The sequence below is a fragment of the Canis lupus genome, chromosome 18 (genome assembly GCF_048164855.1).
Source record: "Canis lupus baileyi chromosome 18, mCanLup2.hap1, whole genome shotgun sequence".
Classification (NCBI taxonomy): domain Eukaryota; kingdom Metazoa; phylum Chordata; class Mammalia; order Carnivora; family Canidae; genus Canis; species Canis lupus.
Genome location: NC_132855.1, coordinates 13,092,045 through 13,118,287, shown reverse-complemented (window position 1 = coordinate 13,118,287; position 26,243 = coordinate 13,092,045). Strand labels below are relative to the sequence as shown.

Here is a 26,243-nt window from a genome sequence, read left to right as displayed (position 1 = left end):
AGTCACGTAATCCCTCTTGGCTTTACTTTTCTGTTTTCTAAAATGGTGGGTGGGTGGCTACTGGGGAGTTGTTCTAGATCTGATCTCACCTTTTTTTTTTTTTTTTTTTCTTTTCCTTTTGGCCACAATCACAGGACAGATGGCATTCACATGTGCAGCATATTCTTAGGGGTACACACAATTTTTGAGAAACCTTCCAAAATGTTGTGGGAGACTCAGGCATTCAACATTTTGAAATCACTACCGATATTAGCAGTTTAGCAAAACTGCTTTCTTACTATGGGCCATGGGCATAAATGGGATCGGCCGCACATTATATGCAGTTTGTTTGCGAATGCTCTGAGTCTATGCCGTCTCTACCACATGAGTACCCACATCAGAATGTGAGTGAGGAAGCTATTCTTATGGGGTAGCTGTGATTTGTCCTTATTTTACTTAAAAAGCCGTGATATTCAGTGTTGGATTCTTGACTAGTAGCAGCATGTATCTTGTGATACAACTGATAACTTGTATCATGACATGCCCATTTGTTGTTAATTGGAGCAGAGAATTAATGGATCAGATATTTTTTTTAAAGGGTCTTTCAGCTTTATGGGTTGGTTCTATCGATTTCACATATGTCTAGGACTTGCTCAGACAGAGAAATTCCACTCAACAGCAGGCTACTGTAACACAGTGGAGTGGAGAAGACAAGAGGGGGGACCCAAGAATTTTCAAAATCTTCTTTCTCCATAACTCACCTGCTGCAGACATCATTTCCAATCATGGCGTATATGACGATGGCTGGATGGTCCAACAGTTGGTTCCTAGACAAACTGAGAAGCCAGAGATAGAATCTGAATGGCAAACACTCAGAAATTGAACTTTGTCACAGCCTGGGCCTGTGATAGGATCTTTGTATGGCCCCCCCTTATGGTAGCTTTTTGCTATTTTTCTTTTATTCTAGGATCAGCCTTCCCATTTCCCCCTTCTGTATAATCTGTAAATTACTTTTCCATTAGGGAGAGGCCACATAGGTGCATAGAATTGGAAAGAGCGGATTAAAATCTCTAGGAGGCGCACATGATGCCATCTTCTTAGGATTTTTCATTGTGTTTGTCCTCAAGTGTTATTGGAGTACTCCTGTCCAAATTTGTAGGACATCCTGATGACTGTGCTCCTGTATTGTACTTTCAAAATTCCAGGGTTTCCCAAGTTTCCCTTCTGGACACCCAGGGCCTTCCTTCTGAATTTGAAGCTCAAAATGAGCACATAAAATAAGAAGATGAGATTTTTTTTTTTTTTTGCCTTTTTTCAGCTACTTTGGCTAGACTTAAGTTTGACCCTCTTTGTATGCATTTTTATGATTCTTCTTTAAGGACATATGCAAGTTAATCACTTTCTATGTCCACTGGCTCAAGAAGTGATAATGTCCCAGTATTTGGGAGTGACTAGCAAGGTACTAGTGCTCAGTACAAGTGATCACAGGGTGACAGCAGAGGGCTTTCATTCTTTTTTCACAATGAGGAACCCAATCTAAAAACAACTTTGTGTGTCCCTCTTTCACTTACCTTTCTATAAACTTCTTCAGGTTTTGGGAAGATGCACCTGCATAATTAAAATTAAGAAAATAATTAAAGTTAGTGAGTTCAATTCAACACCATCAGTGTGATAGTCTGATTCACTGAAATCATGAAGAAGCATCAGAGGTCATCCCCACCATCACGCGCACGGGAATGACTTTATCCTGGAGCTCTCCTTGAGGAGTTTTCTGTTTACTTGGAATTATACAAACATAATCCTCAATTCTTTGGATTTATGGGTGTCAAGATATTTTCTAAGCACGAATGAGTGAACTTTCTAGTAGATGCAAGAAAATGATATATCACCAAAGAGAAACTACCTCAAAGATTAAGGAATTAGATGAGGCATGAGAAGAAATAAAAAGGATTCTTTGAGAACTACCCATCTCCCTAGAAAGCCCCATTTAATCACTTACTAGCATCCCTGCTCACTCCTAAAGCTCCTCCTGGCTGGCTGGCCTGTGCAAGGTTCAGATTGTACAGGGGATATATTTCAACTCCTATAATGACATGAATGACCATCCTTCCCCTACCCCTGCTACCACCTGTAATGTATCTCTTACATAAAGCTCGTATCCATTGAATACTCATTTTGTTGTGGACACTCTGTTAGGCACTTGTATTATTAGTCCGTGTAGGCCTTGGCATAGCTGTGTGAGGTAGGGACAGTCATATTCCCACTTTCTAGATGAGGAAACTGAGGCTTACTTAAGTGACTTGCCTAAAGCCACACAGGTAATAATATGGAGAACTGCAATCCAAGCCCAGTCCCTTCAGTGTGTAATACTGAGTTCTGGCTTCGCTCCTCTGGGCTGGGAGTCTAGAAAGAGTGAGCCCAAAGAGGTTTACTGCTAGTTCGTTCCTCGGAGGCTGGTCTGCAGTAACAGGTGAGTAATCGTCAGGTGGGTGGTACAACTCACAGGAAAAGACACATTCTCCTGTAATTTTCAGCCTTAGGAGTTGAGGGGCAGGTGCATTTGGTGACAGAGTCAGCAAGTGTTCTTAAGGATCCACATGGGAAAAGGGGGGCATGCATAGCTGCGAAGGCCATGATGGCCCCCACCCCCCCTGAAGGAGTGTGGCCTGCCGTGACCGCCTGTTCTTCACACACCACTAGACTCCAACTCTAGGGGCAGCGCTGATGTTCTCTTGATTGATTCAGGAACCTCAGTATGTTAAACAAATGTTGCTTTATATCCTAGTTTCCTGTGGTAAAATATACAACACATAAACTTTTTTTTGAGCATACGATTAAGTGGCATTAGGTACTTTCACATTGTTATGCGACCATCTGCTCTATCCATCTCCAGAACTCTTCCATCATTGCAAATTGAAGCCCTGTACTCCTTACAGAATAACCAGGGGCCTATATGTGGGATCATATAATTTTTGTCTTTTTGTGCCTGGCTTATTTCATTTAGTGTTTGCAGTTCATCCATTTGTAGCATGTGTCACAATGTCCACTCTTTTAAAGGATAATAGTTTTCCGTCATATGGAGATACGCTTCCTGTTTGTCCATTCATCTACTGATAGGCAGTTGGTTTGCTTCTACCTTTTGGCTATTGTGAATAATGCTGCTATGAACACTGGTTGGACAAGTGTCTGTGTAGGTCCCTCCTTTCAATTCTTTTAGGTATATACCTACTTGAAATCGCTGGACCATAGGGTAGTGCTATGTTTAATTTTGGGGGGAACCACCACACTATTTTTACTTCCTTTATGTAGTGAGGCAGGGTATGTTCAATATTCACCCAAACATAGACATTAAGGGCAGTCAGTTCATCTCAGCACACGTAGGTTAGATTGCTCCCTATTTTTCTCAAGAGGGAGGAGAAGAAGGACAGCCTGTGCCTGCTGACATACCCTCTGGTGGCTCCTCATCTTATCTGGACCTTTCATTCAGTTCTAGCACCATGACTCTCAACTTCCCATTTTCAGCCGGAAAACAATCAAGAGGTGTTTAATTCTCACTCTTTGATTTTTCTCTTAATGAGAAATGAAAACTAACGAAAGCCCAAGACATGAGTGGGGAAAAAAAAATTAAAGGACCAGGTCAGGCCAGTAATTTTCCTCATTATCCAGAGTCCAGCTGGGAATTTGAGGTGCAGAGCACCCACAGAGCCTGAGGAAAATGAAAATGAGAATCTGTCATGGCTTGCCCCATAGGCAGCCTCCTCCCCTGCCCACACCACCTGCATCCCTTTGCTGCGCAGGACAAGGATGGCAGGTCAACCTCAACTGGATGTGGTGAGTTTAGAAACAATAATCACAAACAACCACTCAGGGAGAGAGGACATGCCTACTCTTCTTTACCCAAATGCTAATCTTTTTTTTTTTTTTCCTGGTGAATATTTATTATATAAGTACAGAATTCTCTGTGCTCTAGAGTTGTTGAGCCTTGCACAATTTACATTTCCTTTTGGGAATCTTAGTTTGATGAGATTATGTAATTAGCTTAGGTAATTCCCACATCACTTTCTCTTCTTAATTCCCCTTTCCTATTGCTCTGCTATTCCATTGAAGCCCCAGCAACATTTGCTGTCTCTCTCCCTCCCAAGCTCTGTTGTCTTTCTCCTCCTGGATACAGGCTTCTTCTCAGCTTCTGATTTTGCCGCTGCCATTTGTAGAGAATACTGAAGCAGCTGGTTCTGGAAGATGTGAGCAGGAAGCAAAGGCAGCTCCTAACTTGTGGGATTTGGCAAAACAAGGGGAGCATTTGAAGAACTGTCACTACCCTTGAGAGGTCCCTCGTCTGGTCTCTATGATGAAAGTTCAGAGAAATGGAAAAGGCAAGACTATGAAGGAGGGGAATTTGACTTAATTCATCGAGGTGGTCCAAGAGAGAATCTACCTGTCTCCAGTGAGGGAAAGAAGGGGGTGTTCTTTGGCCAACCAAGTCTGAATTCTGGTTCATTTAGTGCCTTTTAAATGAGGAATAGTGCATTGCAAGAAGAGAAGAAGGGTTTCACATACTCTCAGCATTGGTGGTCCTTCTACACATAAATTCCAGCTTACATTTCCACTGCCAGATTAGTGTTGGCCACGCCAGCAAGTGCTTCATATCCTGGGCATTCAAATCAACTGGTAAGACACTTTCAGTGGTCTAGTAAATGAGCTTGTAACTCTTTGCTCCTGGCCCAGAAGACATGTGCTCCGTCTCAAATTCTTCACGGAAAAAGACAAGGTATACCTAAATCTAGGTCTTCATAAATTAATGCACCACTATGATAACACTTATGGATACTCACTCTGGGCCAGGCATTGCAATAGACACTGGGGACACATCAGCAAATAGAAAAGACCATGGTTCCTATTCTTGTGAAGCTTATAGCCACGAAACAGATAATGTACATAAAGTGTTAGGATCCCAAGAAGCCCTGAAGGAGTCATATTAAACTTCCTACTGAAAGAAAAGTAGGTGTTCTCTTTCTTGAAGTTCTAAAACAGGAACCTGCTAATTAGTTTCCAGCATAATACCTGATTTTTTTTGCATACGACTCAGAAAGAAATCTCTAGTTGAATGCCATCTTGGTTAGGACTGTAGGGCAGGGGCAGATCTAGGTTTCAAGGTCTGAAGTTTATATATCTTGGGGGATTCTCTTTAAGGAAAACGATGTAAAACACAACAATGAGACCTGACATAAAGGGAAGCCAAATTGGAAAGAGACAAGCGTCTTAAGCACCTGTGGTTAGATATCTTAAGTTGGTAAATTTTACAAACTCATGCAGCCCTTCAGCCACAGCCTTTTGGTGCTCCTTGGTGGTCATGTGTGAAGTCTTGGAGCGTCAGCACAGGGTGGGACCTCCAGGAGCACGTGGTCAGTCAGCCTACTTTACAGATGAGGCCCAGAGACAGAAAGAGACTAGGTCAAGGTCCTACAGCTACTAAGCAATAATCCACCTCAGATGCCAGTTGAACAATAGACATTAGTAATGACTGAAATAGATCAAGTAGCCTTGAGTCTAGGTCAGGAGGTATCAGAGAACAACAAAATGGTAATTTCACTGCTAGTTTGGTGGTACTCCTGGTCTTGGTTTTCTTCTTCAATCAACCTGCTGCTATTTACTTTCCACAGTTCTCCAGCACATGTCCCATACTTTGTGGCCAGGTGTCCTAGCTGTATTCCCATGGGGAGAGACTGAGTGTCCTTACTCTATTGTACCTCCACCAGCAACCTAAAAAACATTATAGAGAGTGTAAAATGTTGTCACACATGGACCTAAAGTAAATTTAATAATGGTTTTTAAACTTCCATCAGGGTTTAAGTACCGCAGATTTGGCTCGTATTTTTATAATTGAGGAAGCATTTTGAAGAGTACAGCTTGTATAAATCCAGTTTAAAAAAATCAGCCATAAGAAATTTAAATTCCTTCTTTTCTCTAAAAGTGTTTGTAATACGTAGAAACATGCAGACTAATACGTTGACCTTGAGCTCAAAATAGTAGGCACTTAATAACTGTTTGTTGTGACAGTTTCTGATGGTGTTTCTACTACTGAAAATGCTTTCAAATTCACAAGCGTGGCTCTGAATTTCTGTGACAAACTAGATAAACGATTTCCCAGAATGTATATTTTTAAAAAAATGTAACAGCCTTCCCAGCATGGTGCTCACCTGCCTCCTGGTCTCAAAACTTGACAGAGCTTCACAAACATCCTTCAGCCATGCTGAACTTCTCTCCTTCTCTTTCTCAAAGATATTTTGCCCTTGGAGCCTCTTTGCACTGAGTCACCATCTCCCTCTGCTTTTTGGATTCCTTTTTTTTTTTTTCCTGCAGGGCGCACTGCTCAAATGTACCTCCTCTGGGAAGTTTTCTTGTCCTTCTCCAGACAGAGGTAAATGCCTCTCACCTCCAGGGACCTCAACCTACCTCTGTTTTTGTGTCATTTTATCAGAACCATAGTTGTTTCCTTATTTGTCTCTCTTTTCCATTTCGTTATGATCTCCTTGAAGGCAGGGACTTTGTCTTTTCATCTTTCTATTTCTAGCAGCTATTACAATATCGGAGAAGAAACAGAGGGAGTGGTGAGGGCAAAATCAAGGGGGAAGACGAGGAGGAGGGAAGTAAAAGAGAAGACCAGAGGTAAAAGGCACATCCCAGCAAGATTTGGAGTTGGTAAAAAACCCAGCAAGTTCATATAAGCTATCAACACGAGTAGCAGTGAACTTTCCCCACAATGTCCTTTCTCTTAGGCCCTAAACAAAAGGGATCTATTGAAAGGGGACCCCTTAGGACTTCAGGAACCCTTGCCATTGACAATGACATAAAGTAGTCTAAGATATTTGGTTCTGAACTTGCCTTCTGTAGGTGTGCGGATTCAAGAGGTACAGGATGGAAATCTTGATCTAATAGAAGAATTGAAAGCTCATACTTTTCACATTATAATCATTGTCAGGTGCTCTACTTTAAACTGGATGAGTTGCATGGAACAAGGAGAAGCCAGGAAGGGCTGCATAGATAAATCTTAAGAAATAGCTCCACTTGGATCAGAATGTCTCCATTGTTTAATGATTCTTTGAGACTGAAAGCCTTGAAAGTATTAAAAAAAAAAGGGGGGGGGGAATAAATCCCCCTAAAAAAAGGAGGGAAATGTGTCTCTCTATATGAAATGTGTCAAGTTGAAATGTTTTTCTTTCAAAAGTTTCTATATCAAACGTTGTATCTTGGAGATACATTTAGTCCTTAGTAGAATTAGCAAGTTTTGATACCTGCAGGCATTAAGCCTATCTGCATTTATCTTTGAGATCAAGCATCTCAAAAATTAACTTTAAAATCTGGCATTGCGGCTGTGAGCACACTGGATCACAGCTCCCAAATAGAAATGTCCTAGTTGTTTTGTTATAAATAATTTCTGTCATCTTCTCTCAACATTTTGGGTTGAGACCAAAAGTTTGACCCAGTAGTTGGGTTCACTAAATACTTTCCTGAGGGCCTACTTCCACAGCCAAGGTAATTGCATTGCTTCTCTCCAGTACTCTGTGGCTTTTAAGAAATTGTGTCAAAAATTTTCATTTTGAAATGATTTTCAGAAAGTTGCAATAATTGACAAAGTTTGAAATAATTTACAAAGAGTTGCAAAAATAGAACAAAGGACCGGCACCTTCCCTTTACCCAAATTCCCTAAATGGGAACATCTCTCACAATCATAGTATCTCGATCAAAATCAGGAACTTCACATTGGTACAAGGCTATTGTCTCATCCGTAAACCTATTCAGATTTCACTGACGGTCCCACTAGTGGGTCAGCCCAGCTCAGACCCAGCACTTTCTGGGACAGTCCTACTCAGGATCACATATTGCATTCAATCTTATGTCAGTTCAGTCTCCTTCAGTCTGGACTAGTTCCTCAGTGTTTTTTGACCTTGACACTTTTGAAGGGTACTGACTATTTTATAGAGTACCCTTCAATTTGGGTTTGTCTTATGTTTCCTCCTGATTAAATTCAGGTTATACATTTTTGTTAAGAACACAATAGCAGATGCTCAGTTAGCTAGTTAAAGGTACAACATCTATTTTGTTTGAGAATAGAGATCAGGAGGTGAGGAGGTGGTGGTAATAAAAATGACAAGGTCTCATAGATGTAACTGAATTCAGTGAAGCCTGGATTGATACTCATTTATGGTATGGTTCTTCATCCTTCTTATACCTTTTTTCTTGCCTATCCCTTTCTGAGAGGACCCCTTTTGAGAAAGAGGGAAGGCTGGCACAGAATGCTGGGTCAGGGTATCTAATTCTGATTTTCTCTAATTCTGATTACTTCTAATACTGGGTTGAGATATCCAATTCTGATTACCTACCTCTCCAGGGCAGGTGTTGGTTGTTCTGGACAGTGAAGTGAAGATAGTACAGATGTAGTACAGATGGTGGCCTTAGAGAGAATCTGGAAGGGGGAAAGCATGGTGTGGTTGGGAGCGGAGACAGACGGGCTCTGGCATGGCTGGAATGAGACAGACCCAGGCTTAAGCTCTACCACTGACCAGCTAATGGACCATTAATAACCAAAGTTATTAAACTTCTCCATGCCCCAGTTTCCTCACCTGTAAAATAGGGTTGCTTGTGGATTAAATAGGGATAGAATACGTAAAGTACTTAGCATAGTGTCTGGGTGAGAGGTTACTTTTATGAATCCTGAATATTTGTGTCCCTCCAACATTTGTGTATTGAAATCTAATCCCCATTCTGAAGGTCTTTGGCGGTGGGGCCTTTGAGAGGAAATTAGGCCCGAAGGATGGAGCTCTCTTGAGTAGATCTGGTGCCCTTAAGAAGAGGCAGAGAGCTAATGTGCTTTCTTTCTGCCACATCCTGAGAAGGTACAACAAGAAGTTGGCAGTTTGCAACCCGGGAGAGGGCTCTCACCCCGAACCTGACCCTGCTGGCACGCTGATCTTGGACTTCCAGCCTCTAAAACTGTGAAAAATGAATTTCTGCTGTTTATAAGCCACTCATTCTATGAACACCCCCCCCCCCATTAAAGCTATCTGAACTAAGTTGGCAGGCAGTACCTATTATTAGCCAAAATCTATAAGATTAATAATAGCACCGACAATCTCACACAACTCTGCAGCTGCATCCACCCATCCTGTTAATGGATGCTCCTGGAGACTCGTGCCTTGACCAATGGTCCTTGACAGTATTCCTGGGTAGAATTCATGATTAGCTGCCAAGAGCCTGAGAGGACATCACTGTGTTCCTTCCTGGCATGGAGGAAGGCCTGAATCATGATGTTTCTGTGCTCAGGGCGAGCTCCTATGACAGTTCTTTTGCTTGTTGAGGAAGCAGACTCCTTTCTGGCACATCTCTATGAGCCCAACAGCAGGATCGATGGTTCCCTCACGTACATTCTCACTAGAGTGGACATGAGTGGACATGAGGGAACCATCTTCAGAGGCACCTTCTCTCCTTCTGCTTCTCAGCCAGGGCCTGGTCATCTTGCAGAAGCTTTCCCCCACTTTTGCACCTCTGACTTGTGCATTGAAATCCTAGTTCTACTTTTACTTGAACTTGAACAGTTCCTGGAACAGTTTGTTTTACACATAGGGAAACTGAGGCTCAGAACAGAGAGGGACGCACTGAGGCTATGGAAGCAGCCAGTGAGAGGTCAGGGCTTCAATGTGGTCACGTATGCCTTAATGTTTAGTCTTTTTATTATGCTCTGTGCCCATTAGAGAGACTGGTGCCCAGAAATATCATCAGAAATAATGAAGGCATGGAGATGAATTTGGTGCTCACCTCTCTCCCAACTTTTTTCTAGAGAGCGGCAGGAATGTATTGTACTGCGGTACACGAATAAGGTGATTTTCTTTGCTGGTAATCTCGTGGGGTTCATCTCAGAGCAGTGATGTGTAGAAGCAGCAGTTGAACAGCCATCAAGAGGGAGCCTGGGCTGAGCTCATAGGCCCCAAGGACTCACAGCTCCCTGCTCTCCTCTCCTACCTTCTCGACTCCCTTGGCTTCTGCTCAGAGCCCCCCTCCTCCATCTGCCCAAGAAATTCTTCCTTCACTCCTTCGCTCCTCCTACCCTCTCCTCCCGCTTAGCCTATGGAATATAAATTTCATATGCTGCCCTGAATTTTGACCCTTCTCTCTAGTTTCTCCAGCCTGCCAGATTCTCTCCCATTCTCCAGATGGTTTATCATAAACGTAAAGAAGGGGACCAGCAAGACGTTCTTGGAGTGGGGGGCCGTGGGGAGAAGTTGGGGTTTAAACTCAAATCGGGTTTGCAGCAAAGGGATTGAGGTGGGGTTGAGTAGGTGAGGCTGGACCTCAAGCACTTTGGCCACGTGTTAAAATTTTCCACGTTTCTTATCTATGCACTTCCGGGGAGTCCCCTGCTTGCACTCCTGGTGAGTGGGTGAGTCCACGGGGGTGCGGAGAGGGGTGGCCTCACACCGCATGGGAGATGGGGCCTGGAAAAAAAGATTCCTGTAAGTAAGCACTTTTGGCTTTCTGTAAACAAAACAACCCAGAAATAGGTGTTTACACTAGGGTTTTGCTAAAACCTGCAAAAACAAAATGAGGAAGGCTGCCGGTGAAAAGGACATTCCAAGCTAGTGAAGTCTCCTTTGGAAGCTGGAGATGCTACATGAGGCCCATAAGTGGGTCAGTCAGCGTAGCCTCGTCTGCAGGCTGTGCACTGTGGGCCACGGGGGCCCCAGGGCTGGGGTTTGTTTGCCTTTTCAAGCAGATGAGTCTTGCTTGTTTTGGAATTGGATGACTCATGAATTTTTCTTTCCTTAAAAATACCTATTGACTACCCCTTTAACATTTGTTTTCTTCTACCCTTTATTTTAAAGATGAAGTGTCCTCTTGCCCGTGGTGGTTTTTGCCCACTGTGGAGGTATTCAGGTTGGCAAAGGGTTACTGTGTGTGCTTTTCTTCTCTTCAAAGGCTGAATGTAACCCTTGAAAGTTATTTAGGCTCAAAAGAGAGTGTGTCTGGTTGACAGGTCCCTACTATGTGTGGCAGAGGCTGAGCTCAGTGCTGAGAGTACAGATATTGCCCCCCCCCACCCCCCTGCCGGGGGCTTGTGCTCTGTCACACCAGAAAGTCAGACTTGAAGCAAGAAACTCAGCTAAACCAAGGAAAGGGTGACAACAGAGACCGCAACAAAGGGTTTGTGCGATGAGGCGAGAGGTTGGTTCTGCTGGACGTGTGAACGAGGGGCAAAAAGGTCAGGCTAGGACCTGAATGAATAAAGGTCTGATTAAAAGGGCTGAATAAAAGCTAGCATTCATTGAATCTTCACTGGGCATGAGGCTCTGAGGCCCTGAGACCCTGAGGCCCAATGCCAAGGCCCCCCAAAGTGGAACACGTAGCATGGGCTTGGGAGGTGGTTTGGGGGTCCTTGTATGCCTCATCAGACTCCCAGCTGGATATTGACTGGTACCCACACTTACAGGTCTTGCCTCTCAGAGGTGATCATCTTTGAAATCCCTCATCTATTTCTCTTCCTTGTAGTAGCACGTTCTAGAGCTCCCAGCTCAACCAGTCAAGGCTTGTTCTCCAGTCTCTCCCACTCCACAGCTTCCATCCCTTGCCTGATGCATCCTCAGGCATCCTCAGCTGCTCCACCCTCAGATCTCACTCCCCTTCACCCCAATCCTCCTCCAGCCTTGCAAGGGGAGCTCTAGCCTGCTGCCCAGGCTGTACCCATGATTAATTCCCATTCCTCAGGGCTCCCTCGCAGTTTGCCTATTTCTCCCCTGGCCCCAGCCCCAGCTCCCCTTAGCCAAGCTCAGGCCTGCTGCTTATCAGGCTCCATCACTTCCCACTCCTATACCAAGCTCACCTTTTTCTTGCCACAGAGAGCCCTCTTCTTCTTCCAGATTCTCCAGGTCCAGCTGACTGCCCCTCACCCATTCCCATCACCTTCCTGCACAGGTCTGGAGGCCCAACCCTAAGGGGGGCATTTAAAGAGGGCATACCCCCTTTTTCTATCCTTTCCCTCTGGGAGCAACAGGTCTTCCCATCATGGACATGTGTCTTTTAAATGTATTTTATGTTTTCAAATCTACTTGTTTGGTTAAAGAAACACTTTACATTGAAAAAGTAACTGATTTTTTTAAATATTGAGGAAACAACAGGACAGGTGGTAAGTGGAGTCAGCAATGATGATGGACATTGAGCAAGCACTGCATTTTTCCCATTCAACCTTCTAATAGCTCTGTGAAGTTCAGGTATGGCCTGTTATTATTCCGGCTGTGCGAAGTGGGCCCCATCTGGGGTTTGTGATGAATTCCACAACGTCATGTGATGTGGTTTAAAAATTGGTTTTCCTGGAGAAGGGGCAAATTTAATGAGGCAGGGTTTGTTCTCTGAACCCCATCATCAGACTGACCTTGGGTGCAGCCTTTCTCCCAGCAAAAGAGGGTGAAGGCGGCCCACTGGAGCTAGCTTGTTGTCTAGGCAACCCAGAATGATATCCCAGGTTACCTTTGGCAGTTGTGTTCATCGAAACATGACCCCCATTTTATAGATGCAGAGAAAGGAAACAATTTGCCCATGTTGCACACCAGTTCTAGGGCCTGAATTCAAAACCAGGCTACTAGTTTACACGGCAAGGAAAGGAGATTTTATGAAGTAACAAGAAGGGAAAATTTCTGTGGTCTGTTCTCTGGGCCTTGCTTTGCACATCTCCAAGAAGTGGGGTGACATTTTGTGAGGTGTTCTGATGCTTTCTGCTACACTACACTGGCCCCTCTACCCCAGGGCTGTTGGGGCAGGCTGGAAGCTGTAGGAGCCACTGCGAACAATCTCCTTTGGTGACTGTAATGATTTAGCAGGAGGCTTGCTGGGCCTAACCCCCATGCTGGAGAATCAGAATCCAAATTAAAGATTTTACATTTTAAAATGCTTTATAATCACTGGTAGCCACTGGATCACTGGTTCACAGTAGAAGGATCTATAGACGTTTTCCAGATCTTGTACGTAAACATCAAGACGAAAATAAGAGCTGTTCCTTTAATTCTTACTATACAATTTTTAAGAAAGTCTTTAATATTCTATTCAACTCTTTCTTCTCTTTCTCCCTTCTCTCTCTCCCTCCACCTGCCCCTCTCTCACTGGTACTGAAACCTAAGTGTAGCCATAAATATGCAAGGCATAGAAGGCTGACTTTTCCTATATCCAATAAAAACCGTAGGGAATAATTGAAATAACTTGGCACGGCTAGTCAGGTTATAGGCTGCATAATATTAAAAGAAAACCCGTAGTGAGGAAAAGCAACAGCAAATAGGAAGAAGGGCTGGAAATAAAACCAGAACATTAAATAATGAGTAATTATGAGAAACTAAAACAACAACAGCAGCAGCTGCAATAAAAACCCTCTTAGGATTACATCCTTAGAAAAAGAGTCAAAAAGCATCTTCAAAGAAGTCGTCCTAGACAAAGTGTACATTCTAGGTATTTCTAAGAATTGCAAATTTAAAGAAGAGGGAGGAAATAATCCACCCCCCCCCTTACACTCCGCCATCTATTCATTAGACATGAGCCCGACAGAAGGCGCAGGTTTTCATCCCATTTTGACATGCATGTTTTTTTCATGATTAGGCTTCCCTCCCATCTCTTTCTTCCCGTTTTATCTCCACGATCTAAATTTTAAAGGAATGCTGTCAAGACAGCGTACCACGAAGGGGAGAACCGTCTACTACAAATTGTACTTTGTACTTTTTCGAATATCTTACGTTGGTGTTTTTGATTTTACAAAAGATCTCTGTATTCATTGTGGGTAGCAAGCAAAGTTGGGTTGACGTGTCTGTGGTCTTGTGAGGCAGGGAAATGCTGTGTCCTAGGCACAGGGGAAGAGTAGCCTATGGCCCGCGTTTCTCATAGAATCCTTTTTTTTTTTTTTTTAAGGATCTTATTTATTTATTCATGAGAGACACACAGAGAGAGGCAGAGACACAGGCAGAGGGAGAAGCAGGCTCCATGCAGGGAGCCCGATGCAGGACTCGATCCTGGGTCTCCAGGATCACGCCCTGGGCCAAAGGCAGGTGAGCTTAACCGCTGAGCCACCCAGGCGCCCCTGTTTCTGGTAGAGTCCTATTGCTTATTCCTGCCCTCACCTGACACCCTCGGCTATGGGATCTTGGGCCAGCCCTTTACTGTTCCTACACTCGGTTTCTTTCTAGTCCCCCCCCCAAAGGTTATTTCTGTGTAAAAATAAAATCTTCAGGAAACAGAAAAGTAAAAGAAGAAGGAAAGTGATTACCCATAATTCATCAAACATAATGATTTTGGTGTATTTCCTACCAATCTTGTGTGCATCTAGTTTCTCCTTTTATTTTAAAACATTTAGTAGAAATTAAGCTAGACCGTCCAGCTGTATATCCTGATCTTTCTGTTGGCAGTGTTTTGTCTTTCTAAGTACAAATATATGGACTCTCATCGTTTTCTAGAGCTGCATGATATTCAACTCAGGCATTCCTGTTCTTTGTTTTTTACAATCTACGTGAACAGAGAACACTGGGGCTGTTGGGATATCTCACTGATGGAAAAGAGACAGTGCCAGGGCTGCAGCTCACTTTATACCTGTGATGATTCATAGCCAGGTTCAGTTCTATCTTTCCACGACTTTGTCCGAGGTGCTCATATGCAGAGAGGTGAGGCCAATCTCTTTCTGTGAGATCATCTCAGATCACAGACCAGTGACTGTAGTACCTCCGTTGGTGTCTGATTGTAGCGAGACAAGCTAGCTACAAATTCCAGCCCTGCAACTTGCTGCCTGTGATCTCAGGCAAGGTTTTTGGTCTCCATATGTCTGTTTTCTCAGCTGTAACTGTGTGGATATCATGATAATTGCTCAATTCTGAGAAATACATTTTGACACGTTTGATAGTGAGCTGAGTGCTGCAATCAGTTGTGCACGTTGTAATTCTTCTTTTTTCCTCCCTCAACACTCCCCAGAGTTACTATCATCAGTGGTATCTCAGAACTGAAGAAATATAGTAATACATGCTTTATAGGTTGTTGAAAAAAAAAGCTGAAATATTGCACACGAAGTATTTTTAGCACTTGGTAAGAGAGCAATACATAGCAGCTATCATTTTATTAGTAAGAAACCTTCTATTGTTCTTAGAATGGTAAGCAGAATCTGGGCGTAGCGGGCAAGAGTGCCAAGGCTGATGAGTAAGATCTTGGGGAGATGGAGTGGCAACACACTACCCTAATGGTCTGCTGTCTCCGCGTCACTATGGTGGCACAAAACATTGCTTGGCAATTCATTCGGCATTAGCAGACATGGGTTTGTCAATCAGGATTTTGGCTGAAATCTTGTGGCAATGGACTGTCTCTGTGCCCAAGGTGGGAGCTGAGAACCATGTAGGTAAGAAACAATCCCAGAGGACACCGATGTCCTGGGAAACACGGGAAGCTGATGGAGACCTGCAAGTCTCTACAACACTCTGAAAATGCATTCCTTTCCGTAATAGCTTTGGGGATTTCAGCCACAAACACTTAGCCATTTTTCTTAAAACGCCAACCCCGGTAGAAATGCGGGAGACTTTGCACAGAGGGAAGGGCAGAGCCTTGGCAATCACTTGGATTTTGCTCAGCCCTTGTTCTACTAATGGCCCCTTAAGTCTTGCCTCTTGAGCCTTGAAGGTCTGCACCTTGGCCTTTCTAGAACTTTGCTGGGGGAGGACTGCCCTGCTCCCTTGGTGTAGGCCTTCACTGCATCATGTTCTTGTTCTCCTCTGCTGTGGGTAAGATGCTGCAATCCCAGCGCCCTTCTCTAGAAAGGGTCCTGGTCCTGGGAAAAGGAGACTGTTCATTTTATTATGTGGCCCTTGCTATCTAATTCTCAGCTTTTGTAACACTTATGAAATAAAATCAATCATTAAAAGGCTTAGGACAAACATTATATGGTCTCATTCATTTGGGGAATATAAAAAATAGTGAAAGGGAATAAAGGAGAAAGGAGAAAAAAATGAGTGGGAAATATCAGAAAGGGAGACAGAACATGAGAGACTTATAACTCTGGGAAACGAACTAGGAGGAGTGGAAGGGGAGGTGGGTGGGGGGTGGGGGTGACTGGGTGACGGGCACTGAGGGGGGCACTTGATGGGAGGAGCACTGGGTGTTATTCTATATGTTGGCAAATTGAACAACAATAAAAAATAAATTTATAAAAAAAAATAAAAGGCTTAGGTGGAAAGCTACATACCATTTCTTGAAATATTCTGGTAGTCTCTGTGATTGCAGTGGTTTCTTTTCCGTAATCGAAGGTAAATAGAGTTTTCCTTAATTCTGAAACAAATATATTCGTGCATATTTAATATCAGGACATTCACATGATGAAGTTCAAAAAACAGAATTTTATTTTATTATGATTTTTTAAAATGGTGGTTCCAAATGAACTCAGAAAAATCAAATCTCTGCTGACATGTTTCCTCTAAACTGTCAATACATTATTAAGAGTTGTTATAAGGAACAGTCCCATAAAATGCTTTGCATCAATGTAGTAAGATTCAACTTTTATTTTTGTAAAGACCTTCAGAGTCTTCTTTTTTTTCATTTCATTTCTTTTTCTTTCCGTGTTTTTTTTTTAATTTCAGGCTTCAGTCATGTTCCCAAACCTCAATGTTTATTTTATTAATAAATAAACACAAATATGCAGAATAAAGTTTTCAAAGTTGAGTTTTTAGATCATTGAGTTCAGTTCATTGTTGGCTAAAAATGTGGTTTTGTTTAGACAATCCCACATACAGAGTCACCCCTTTCTAAACTTTTTACCAAAAGCTTCTATAAGTTTCTCGAGCAATTAGTCATCTTTAAGAAATGTGTTTTTAATAAAATTTTTATTTTTATTAAGTTTTAAATTTTAATTCCAGTAGAGTTAAAATACAGTGTTATATTGGTTTCAGGTGTGCAATATAGTGATTCAACGATTCTATACATTGTTCATTGATTTTTGAACCTGACCTTATATTTCTTCTTTCGGTTGCTATGAAGATGGCAGACACTCCTGTTGATCCATCTCCCCGCTTCATCCATTTTAATAAAAGGTTTAACAGGGAATGATGATGCCACATGATGACTAATGTACTCAGCTTCCTTTGTAGCTACAAGTGGCCACTTCACTCAATTCTGGACTAAGAGGTAAAAGTATCCAATTTCTGAGAATATTTCTTAGGAAACATTTGGCAGGTGCCGCTTGCTCCTTCTTTACCCCGTTTCTCCATTTTGCTGTTCAGAATAGACATGCTAGCATCTTGGACTATGGGGGTAACTTCTACATTGGGAAGTCAGAGGGGTGAGTTAGAAGGACCCTGGATCCTCGAGGACCAGTGGAGCTGAGCTCCCATACCAGAACTGGACTACATATCTCTGAAATTTTACATGTGAGATAAATAAACTCAAACCTTATCTTATTTTAACCATGCATATGTTGAGTCTCTTGGCTACCTCTAGCTGAATCTAATACTAATGGACACAGAGTTCAGAGACAAATTTGTGACCAGTATCAGCTTATAACTGCACATATTTTAAGTCATTTTCTTGGCTTCTCTTTATGCCATCTTTGATTTTCTATCTCCTTTTGCCAAGCTTTCATTTAATTTGAACATAATTTAATGTTATGTTCTTTATACTTTTATAGGTTTCTCTAAAATCCTTTTTGAAATAAGACCAGGTATAGACTAATGAATAATAATTAAACTCAGAAGTATTTGATTATTCTTCAAATGTATTGTATCTTCTCTTCATTAAAATAACCTCATATCTCACAACTTTACATAAATCACCATTTATTGCGTTACATGAGTCTCACTTATTATACTATAGTGCTTGCCAACTGTCTCAGTGCTTCAGAAAGGTAAGCATGTATCAGGTTTGGGCACTTGGGATACACTGAAATAGTATTCTTTTTAAAGTCTGAGAAAACTAATGATAATATCTTTTGATAGAAGAGCAAGATGTCTGGGCAATATTTTAAGTATGGGATTTTTGCTTTGTGGTAGAGTTTTGAGGGGAATGATTTATTTTATTTTTAAAAATCAAACCTACCCATACACATAGTTTTAAAAAGTCACATTTGTATTACTTGAGTGATGTTTAGTGAGCCCTACTATATTCCAGGCACTCTTCTAGGCACCTGGGTCATATTGGTAAATGGAGAAGACAAAGACCCCTACCCCTGTATTATTGCCATTCATCAGGAAAAAAAAACCCACCAAGCATCCTGAATGAACAAATTATAGAAGATGCTAGAAGGTGGTAAGTGCTATGAAAAAAAAAGGGAGGGAGGGAGGCAGGGGAAATAGGGTTAGAGTGGTTGGAGCAAGCCTCCCTGAAAAGGTGAATGTGAGCAAAGGCAGTTGCACTATTTATGTCTATAAGGCTTGTAGGGATAAAACTTCAAACCCATGCTTCCCTCCCCTCCCCATTTCCTCAGTCTCAGAGGCAACTAATTTCAGCCTTAACTGACTGAGTCTTTGGGCATTTTCTTTCTTATCTCTAAATAACATACTTTCAAGTCCACTTCTTGATTTGTAGTCTTTGGTATTATCTATTCACTTCCCACCATCAAGAGGAGGATTTAACTATTCACAATTGATCTATGGTTGCTTTTTCTTCCCTTCTAAATTCTTTTATTTCCCTAGAGTTAATAGCAGCCTTTTGTTTCTTTGATTAATTTTCTAAGTATTTATCATCAATTTACCCTCAAATGTTTTACAGTTATTTGATCCCCTTTCAATATTTCCTTATCAGACAGTTTATTTGTTTTGTCTTGTGGAAAACTCTCCTGAAACCTCTTGACCTGCTTACTCTGGACTTGATGCCTTCTCACCCTGGTGCTCAGTAGATATCCTGGGAGCCCCCATCTTCATCATCCTGGGGATGCTCTTCACCTCTTCCTGACTTATTTACTTTCTAGAAGACCACATTTTTATTTTTTCCCATGGAGAATGTTTGTAAGTAACTTTTGAAGGATGTGGGGGAAGTAACTTATTTTTTTTAACATTTGGTATCTAAAAATGTTTCCAGTTTTTGATTTAGTGAGGTAAAGGTAGGCCCAGGGACAGAGCTTACATCATAAGTATAAACATAAATGCGGTTAATAAGACATGTTGGGGGAAAACTTCAAGAAGAGAACTAACAGTGTTCACTTGGTCCCTGAACTTTCATTATCTTAGAGAAAGGTCTTTTAGACAAGACATAGCTAGACTAGACACATCTAGGATACCCTACATATTTTTAGGGTATCTAGGATACCCTACATATTTTAGAATCCTCTTGTAGGAAAGAGGATTCTGGCGTTTATAAGTCACTATGTAACAATAACAGATTTATGGTATAGGTGATTATTTTGTTAAATAGACGTAGTCCCAAACCTGATGAATCAGCTTCTTGCTTAGCAATCAATAGTAAGAAGTAAATAAGCCTCCAAGAGCAACAGAGTTTGTTTCTCATTGACCAGTGTAGTAGATTAGAGATAGCCTCATTATCTTTGACACCCTTTCCCTTAAATCTTGGCTGTTTTGTGACTTTTTTGACCAATAGAGTATGATAAAAGTGATTCTGTGCCAGTTATGGCTTGATTTTTAAGATGTCTGGCAATTTTGGTCTTTTGAAGCCCTGATCTACCATTTAAGAAGCCTGCTGGAGACATCATGTAAAAGGACCCTGCAATGGAAGTAACCATAATGTCCCAAAATGTCCTTCAATAGGTAAATAGGTAAACAAACTGTGGTATATCCATACAATCGACTATTATTCAGCAGTTAAAAGAACAGAGCTATCAAATCATAAAAAGACATGGAGGAACCATAAATACATATTGCTGAGTGAAAGAAGCCAATATGAAAAGGCTATATCTGTATGATTCCTACATGATACTCTGGAAATGGCAAAACCATGGAAACTGTTGAAAATCAGTGGTTTCCAGGGATGTGAGGAGAGAGAGAAGAGATTAATAAGTGGAGCACAGGAGGTTTTTTGTTGGAGGGGAGGTAATGAAACTCATCTACATGATACTGTAATGGTGCATACATGCCATTATGCATTTGTCAAAGTGCATGGAAGGTTCAACATAAAGAACAAACCCTTAGATAAACTATGGACTTTAGTTAAGAATAATATGTAAATATTGGTTCTTCATTTAAAACAAATGTACTACACTCATGTAAGATGTTAATAATAGAATTGAAGAGAGAGAAAGTGTGTAGGGATGCTGTACTTTCTGCTCAGTTTTTCTATCAACCTAAAATTGTTCAAAAATTAAAGTCTATCTTTAAAAAGTCCCTATCTGGAAAGGAAGAAGGACTGAGCTAAACCCGGTCTTCTAACTGCTCCTTCCCAGGCACCAGTTATGTATGTGAAACCATCTTGGACCCTCTAATCCAGCCAGTAGGTAAATACCATTGAGTAACTATGGTCAATGTCACCTGGAGAGGAAGAATTGGCCAGCCAAACTTTTCCTGAACTCCTGATACCCTAAACTGTGAGATATAATGAAAATGGTTGTTGTTTTAAACCATTAAAGTTGGAGTACTTTGTTACTCAACAATCGATAACCAGAATAGATGGTTATAGAATTCTAAGTTAAAATCATTTTCCCTCAGAAGTTTGAAGGAATCATCAGCTCATTGGCTCCTAGTCTCCTAGTGTTGTTGTCTGAAGCTATTCTGTGTCTTGATCCTTTGAAAGCCCACAGTAGCATCTGTTCAAAGAGTTCTGATGTTGTGATGACAGACCTGGTGTGGCTCTATTTTCATTCACAGTGTTAGTCACTGATAGACCTTTTCAACCTGGAAATTCAGGTCTTTCAGTTCTGAGAGATGTTCTTGAATTATTTCATTGATGATTTCTTCTTTTCTTCTTTTTTTTTTTTTTTTTTTTAGAACCCCTATTATTTGTATATTGGGTCAGTTGGGCTCTGGTTTCTAATTTTCCTAGTTTTTGCCCTATTTTCTGGAGACTATCCTCAAATTTATCTTTCAGTCCTTTCTCCAGAGAAAAATAAACCTCTAGTCTTATACCACAGTAAGGAGAGGCATTTGCCCACCTGTGTAAAGTTGGGAGAGTCTGAGGATCTAACTGCTTCTTCAGTAATCTTTCAACTGACACTTGTTTTTACTCTCACCTCCATTTCTAGAGCTACCATATGTAGTTGATCTCCAGGTCTTTTGGGGAGTCTGCAGTGTAAACTGGATTGCTTCTTGACATTCCCTTCTGCCAGATTAGGATGCAGCTCTCTGAGTCGACTAGGTCAGTTACCTCTTGTCCTGCTTTCTGGCTTCCAATGCTTTGTGGCTGTTGGATCTTCCTGTTCTCTTTGTCCTTGTAGACCAATTCATTTACTGTCATTTTAATGGGGTTTCTCAAGGGAGAGAAGCAATGCTTTGTTCAATCTGCTATCTTACCCAGAAGCCTGAAATGAATGCTCTATACTCTGCATCATTTACGCCCTCTGCTTTGACTATTTTATTATATTTTGAAAAAAGCGAATGGGAAATGGACATTAGATCTGAGTTCAATGCTAAAATAATTTCATGGTCAATAAAGAGGGGTTATTTTCCTCTGGGAAGATAATTTTTACCAATATTTAGCCATAACTATTTTTGATAATTCTAAAAATGGAATTTATGTACCAAAATACTGTTTTGCTCATGGCCTGCTCATGGAGAGTAAATAGTGTGGATATTAATATTATAGATACAGTTAGTTGCATCTTTCTTTACAAGGATACAAGGATACAAAATCTTTGCCAATCAGGAATATTTTCATTAACATTTCTGATGAGAAATAGTATGCATAATTTCGAGATTAAGGCTTTGTACTAGACTTTAGAAAATATTTCACATAATCAAAGATAATGTTTTCTTTCATCCTACCTCAAATGCATAATCTGTCTTATAATTTCTAGGGGTTGAATTTTCATGGAGTGCTCAAGAATCCAGAGAAGACAGAAAAATCAATACAATATTTTGAGAAGTCTATAGCACAATATTTTTGAGACGCTAGCAAACTGAGAAGAATGCTAGATTGAAAGTCATCTGTATAGAAGGTCAGTTGAATTTGAATTAATAGGAGAAACCGAGGATACTGTGCATAGTAAGGTTAACTGTGCTGACTACTCTGGCTTAGAACCCTCCCCCCGCTTCTCTTCCTCTATCCCTACTTAGGCTCAATTTTCTCAGCGTGACCTTTTGTTTCTCCCTTTTCCCTCTGTTGTACCAAGTTAAAATCAAGTCCAATGGGCTGGCAGAAGGGGTGATAGTGTAGTTTGAGAGGGGCAAAGGAGGAGTACTTGAAGTACTTGAAGGTTCTCTTCCTTTTACCATCCCCAATGCCTGAGACGCTGGTGTCCTCAACCTTCAGGGCTGGCTTGGAAACGCGCCATGTTAAATTCCCACTTTGACCAGCTCTGTCTACTGCAGGAAAGTACAGGCATTTCACGAGAAGACACACTGTCATCTTTTGATTTCTAACACCAAAATTCAAAATAGGTAAATCTCACACAAAATGTCTACTGGTTGCTTTCCCCAGTGCGGGTTCAGGTAACATGCAAAAAATCCTTTCTCTGACAGCCTTCTAATGACCCACCATTTCTCTATGAACAAATGGAAGACAAAATAAAACAAAGAATAAAACCAAGAATGAGCCTCAAGCATGATGCAAATTAAAGGAGTAGATTTAAAACTGAAAAAAAAAAAAAATCACCTCCTATGTTGACTCAAAGCAGAACCTACGTGGAGAGACCAAAGGGCTTCGCATGTCCGAGGTTTGGGGGATAAAGCAAGTATGGAATGCAAGCAACAGTGGTGTATCAGGTCCTGGTGAAATTCCTGAGGCGATTTCTGACTCTCTGCAGAGCACTGCTAGTTTGGGTATAAATGCTTATAAATCCTAATTAAGTTGCATCATAGGGGATAAGACACACAAAAAAGACTAGGGTATGGAAGACCAGCAGCAGGGTCAGTGAAAGATAAACGGTAACATCTGATGAGAAGGGTTGGGGCAGGGGAGTGAATTAGGATAAAACTGAATAATTTGGAGACTGGGCAGTCCTTATCCGGGGACTGCTACTGCTAGGAATTTTAAGAAAAGGGTGGATAGTTCTCTTTCTGATGTGGGTTGGAAGTCAGATCAGCATGGGGCCAGGGAGATGGATTAAAGAACTTCTAAAATTCCTTCTAGTCCTTTGATACTAGATCCCTGTGTAACCTCTAATTCACCACATCATGGAACAATCTCTCAGAGAGAGCTAAACAGGCAGAGAATACAGCTTGTTATGTATTCAGGAAGACTGGCAATGGGCTAATTATGCAGGGGTGTGTGCAGGGGTGAGGGTGGCTATAGAGGAGGTCCTAGGAGTTCAGACATGAAAAGATTAGTCAGACAGCATGATAGATTTTGAATTTGGAGCAGCAAATAATACAGGGAAATAGACTTCATGGGCTTTGTGTTCAATAATTCATGAGCTGCTGTACTCAGACAAGGCTTCTTACCTGTTAGGTTAACCTCCCACTAAGATTCTTCCTTCTGTCCTCAGAGCTTGGAGCAGTGATAACTGTTTCCCTGCTGGCTTTTTTTGTTTTTTTTTTTTTTTTTTTTTTTGGCCTCAGATTTGATTCTAGGCCATTGCATCAGCATAAATATTAACCTATGATAAAACTGAGAGATTTAAGGTGCGGATGCTTATAAAGGTAAAAAGATCACTTGTGATGCACAAAAGATTGTTTTAATAATCTAAACAGCCTTTTTCAAAGGATGCTGTGAAACAACAGGTTCTTGAGATGTATCTTCCTCATAAAATACAGAGAGAGAGAGAGAGAGAGAGAGAGATGGGGGGGAGGGAGGTTCTACATAATTCTGTGGTCAAGTAAGTTTAGGTACTATTCTGTATTAAACCTTGGAGATAGATTTTTTTTCCCTTATTAAAGGCTCTTATTAGCTTCTACTGAATAAACGTGATTGTCCTTATTCAAAGCAGCATTTCCAAAAGCTAGTTGACCCAGGAATGATTTGAAAAATGTGTGTGACAGCTTGTAGAATTAGTCTTTCACAGAACAGTGTTTGCAGAATATCGATGAATTATTTCTGTGATGTGTATGTGAGCATGGAGACAGCCTGAAAATCTCAGGTTCAGTTGGTTATAGGAAACTTGCTAGAGAAATTTGGGGTTTTTTCCGTACTTTGATCAACCTAGATTGCACAATTTTATCATTCTGGGCAAAACTTTACATTGAGGCTTGGCTTATTTATTATTGACCAATTCACTTGTTAGCATATCTCTCCTTTGTTTTATTCCTTCTGCCTGGCTACTGAATTGATATGTTACTTGAAATTCATTATCTCCAACTTGTTGACCATGTGGTCATTTTAATATTTTAATGATCTGCTAATTTCTTATAGAATATGTATTATAGAACACACTTAGACGTCCAAGGGCTTGAGTTACACTGATTTATTTTTATATGCATCACATCATGCAGCTGGTGATTCAATTCATGCTGTTTACATTCCTCCTCCCTTATCCCTAGCGTTTTTCCTGAAATGTTAATTCCTGCAAATCTGATTTGATTTAGGCAATCTGAGAAAATGCAAGGGATGGAGGTTTGTAGATTGTAAAGCACTCTACAAATGTAAAGTGGTATCATTATGAATGTATTCAGTAATTGTTTTATTGAGTACCTTCTATGGTGCCACATAATGTGTCAGGGTCTAGGGCTACAGAACAAAGGCAAGCCTGATTCCTGTACTCAAGATGCTCAGAGTCTGGTGTGTGTGTGGGGGGTGGAGTAGAGAGACAATACATAAACAGTTGTGGCAGGTGAGGTGGCATTGGTATTGGAGAAGCACAGTAACAGCACAAGAGAGAATCATCCAGTTAGATGGGGGGTTGGCGTAAAGAGGCTGTCTAAAGGAACTGACTCCTGAGTGGTGAGTGTCAAAGCATGAACACAGGGTAACTAGAAAAGACAAAGGTGGGTGTAAATGCCCACGAAAAGATGCTCAAACTCACTATTAACCAGGAGGCCACATATTAGAATAACAGCAAAATATTGTTAGATTGGAAAAAAATTAAGAAGATGGGCAATATTCAGTATTGGTGAGGATGTGGAGAAACAAGTATTCACATAGACTATTTGTGGGAATATAAATTGGGATAGTCTCTTTGGAGGGATTATGAAAAATTAAGAATGTCTACATTTGGACTTAGCCATTTTTTTCCTAAAGAAATCCTCACATGTATTCATAAAGAGAACTATATAATGTTCATTATGACATTACTGGATATAATGAATATTTGGAATTGACTGTCCATCAGTAGGAGAAAAAAACCCCATACTATGAAATACCACGCAGAACTGCACAGGAATAGAAAGTGCTTCAAGAAGTATTGTTAAAGCAAAGCATTAATTTACAATATGTTATACACAATATAATGTCATTTATGGGGAAATCCCAATGACATATTTATTTCTTTATGCACAGATTTACACATGTAATTGCACAGAAGGGATCTGAACAAAATCACACACACACAAAAAAAATCACACTAAATTGGTAACAGCTTTCTCCTGGAATAGGGGATGAAATTGGGGGAAAGTTTTGGCTTTTTTTTTTTAAGGTTTTTTTTTTTTTTTTTTTTGAGAAAGAGAGCATGAGAAAGAGAGAGCGCGTGCCCATGAGCAGGGGGGAGGGGTAGAGGGAGAGGGAGGAGCAGACTTCCTGCTGAGCAGAGAGCCTGACTTGGGACTGTATCGAATCATGATCTGAGCCCAAGGCAGACACTTAACTGACTGAGCCACCCAGGCGCCCAACCTTTGTTTTTTTACTTTACGTACCTCAATATTTTTTTGTAAGATGAAAACGTATACATGCTTTGAGTAATTAAATTAAAAAGTGAAAATTTACAAATGAGTAAAGGGAGAAGTTGTTTCAGGAGGAGGGATTTGTCAGTATATGGCAGAGAGAGTCATTGGCTAGGAGCCACAGCGTCCAGAGATGGTCCTTTCTGCCTGAGGGGCAGTGCCTCACCCCTACACTGCAACCCTTCTTGCCCTCTCCAGGACCTGGTTCCTTCCCTCATCCACCTTTCTCTCCCTGTTGGATCTTCCTTTAACTAAAAGCATGCTTCAGTAGTTCTCATCTAAAAATTCTCCCTGATTTTTATTCCCCACCAGCCATTACTCTTTCTCTGTTCCCTTTAATAGTGAAAGTTGTTAAATGAG

General features: G+C 41.2%; 1 protein-coding gene across 2 annotated transcripts in view; it reads right to left on the bottom strand.

The window, feature by feature from the left end:
- Positions 1 to 26,243, bottom strand: part of AOAH (acyloxyacyl hydrolase) — a 158,160-nt gene that overhangs the window by 30,901 nt on the left and 101,016 nt on the right. For both annotated transcript variants that reach the window (XM_072783485.1, XM_072783486.1), the window contains exons 14-16: positions 16,226 to 16,308; positions 1,551 to 1,587; positions 741 to 815 (exon numbers count right to left, since the gene is read on the bottom strand). In XM_072783485.1, coding sequence (XP_072639586.1) covers positions 741 to 815; positions 1,551 to 1,587; positions 16,226 to 16,308 — 195 coding nt within the window. The remainder of the gene's footprint in view (positions 1 to 740; positions 816 to 1,550; positions 1,588 to 16,225; positions 16,309 to 26,243) is intronic.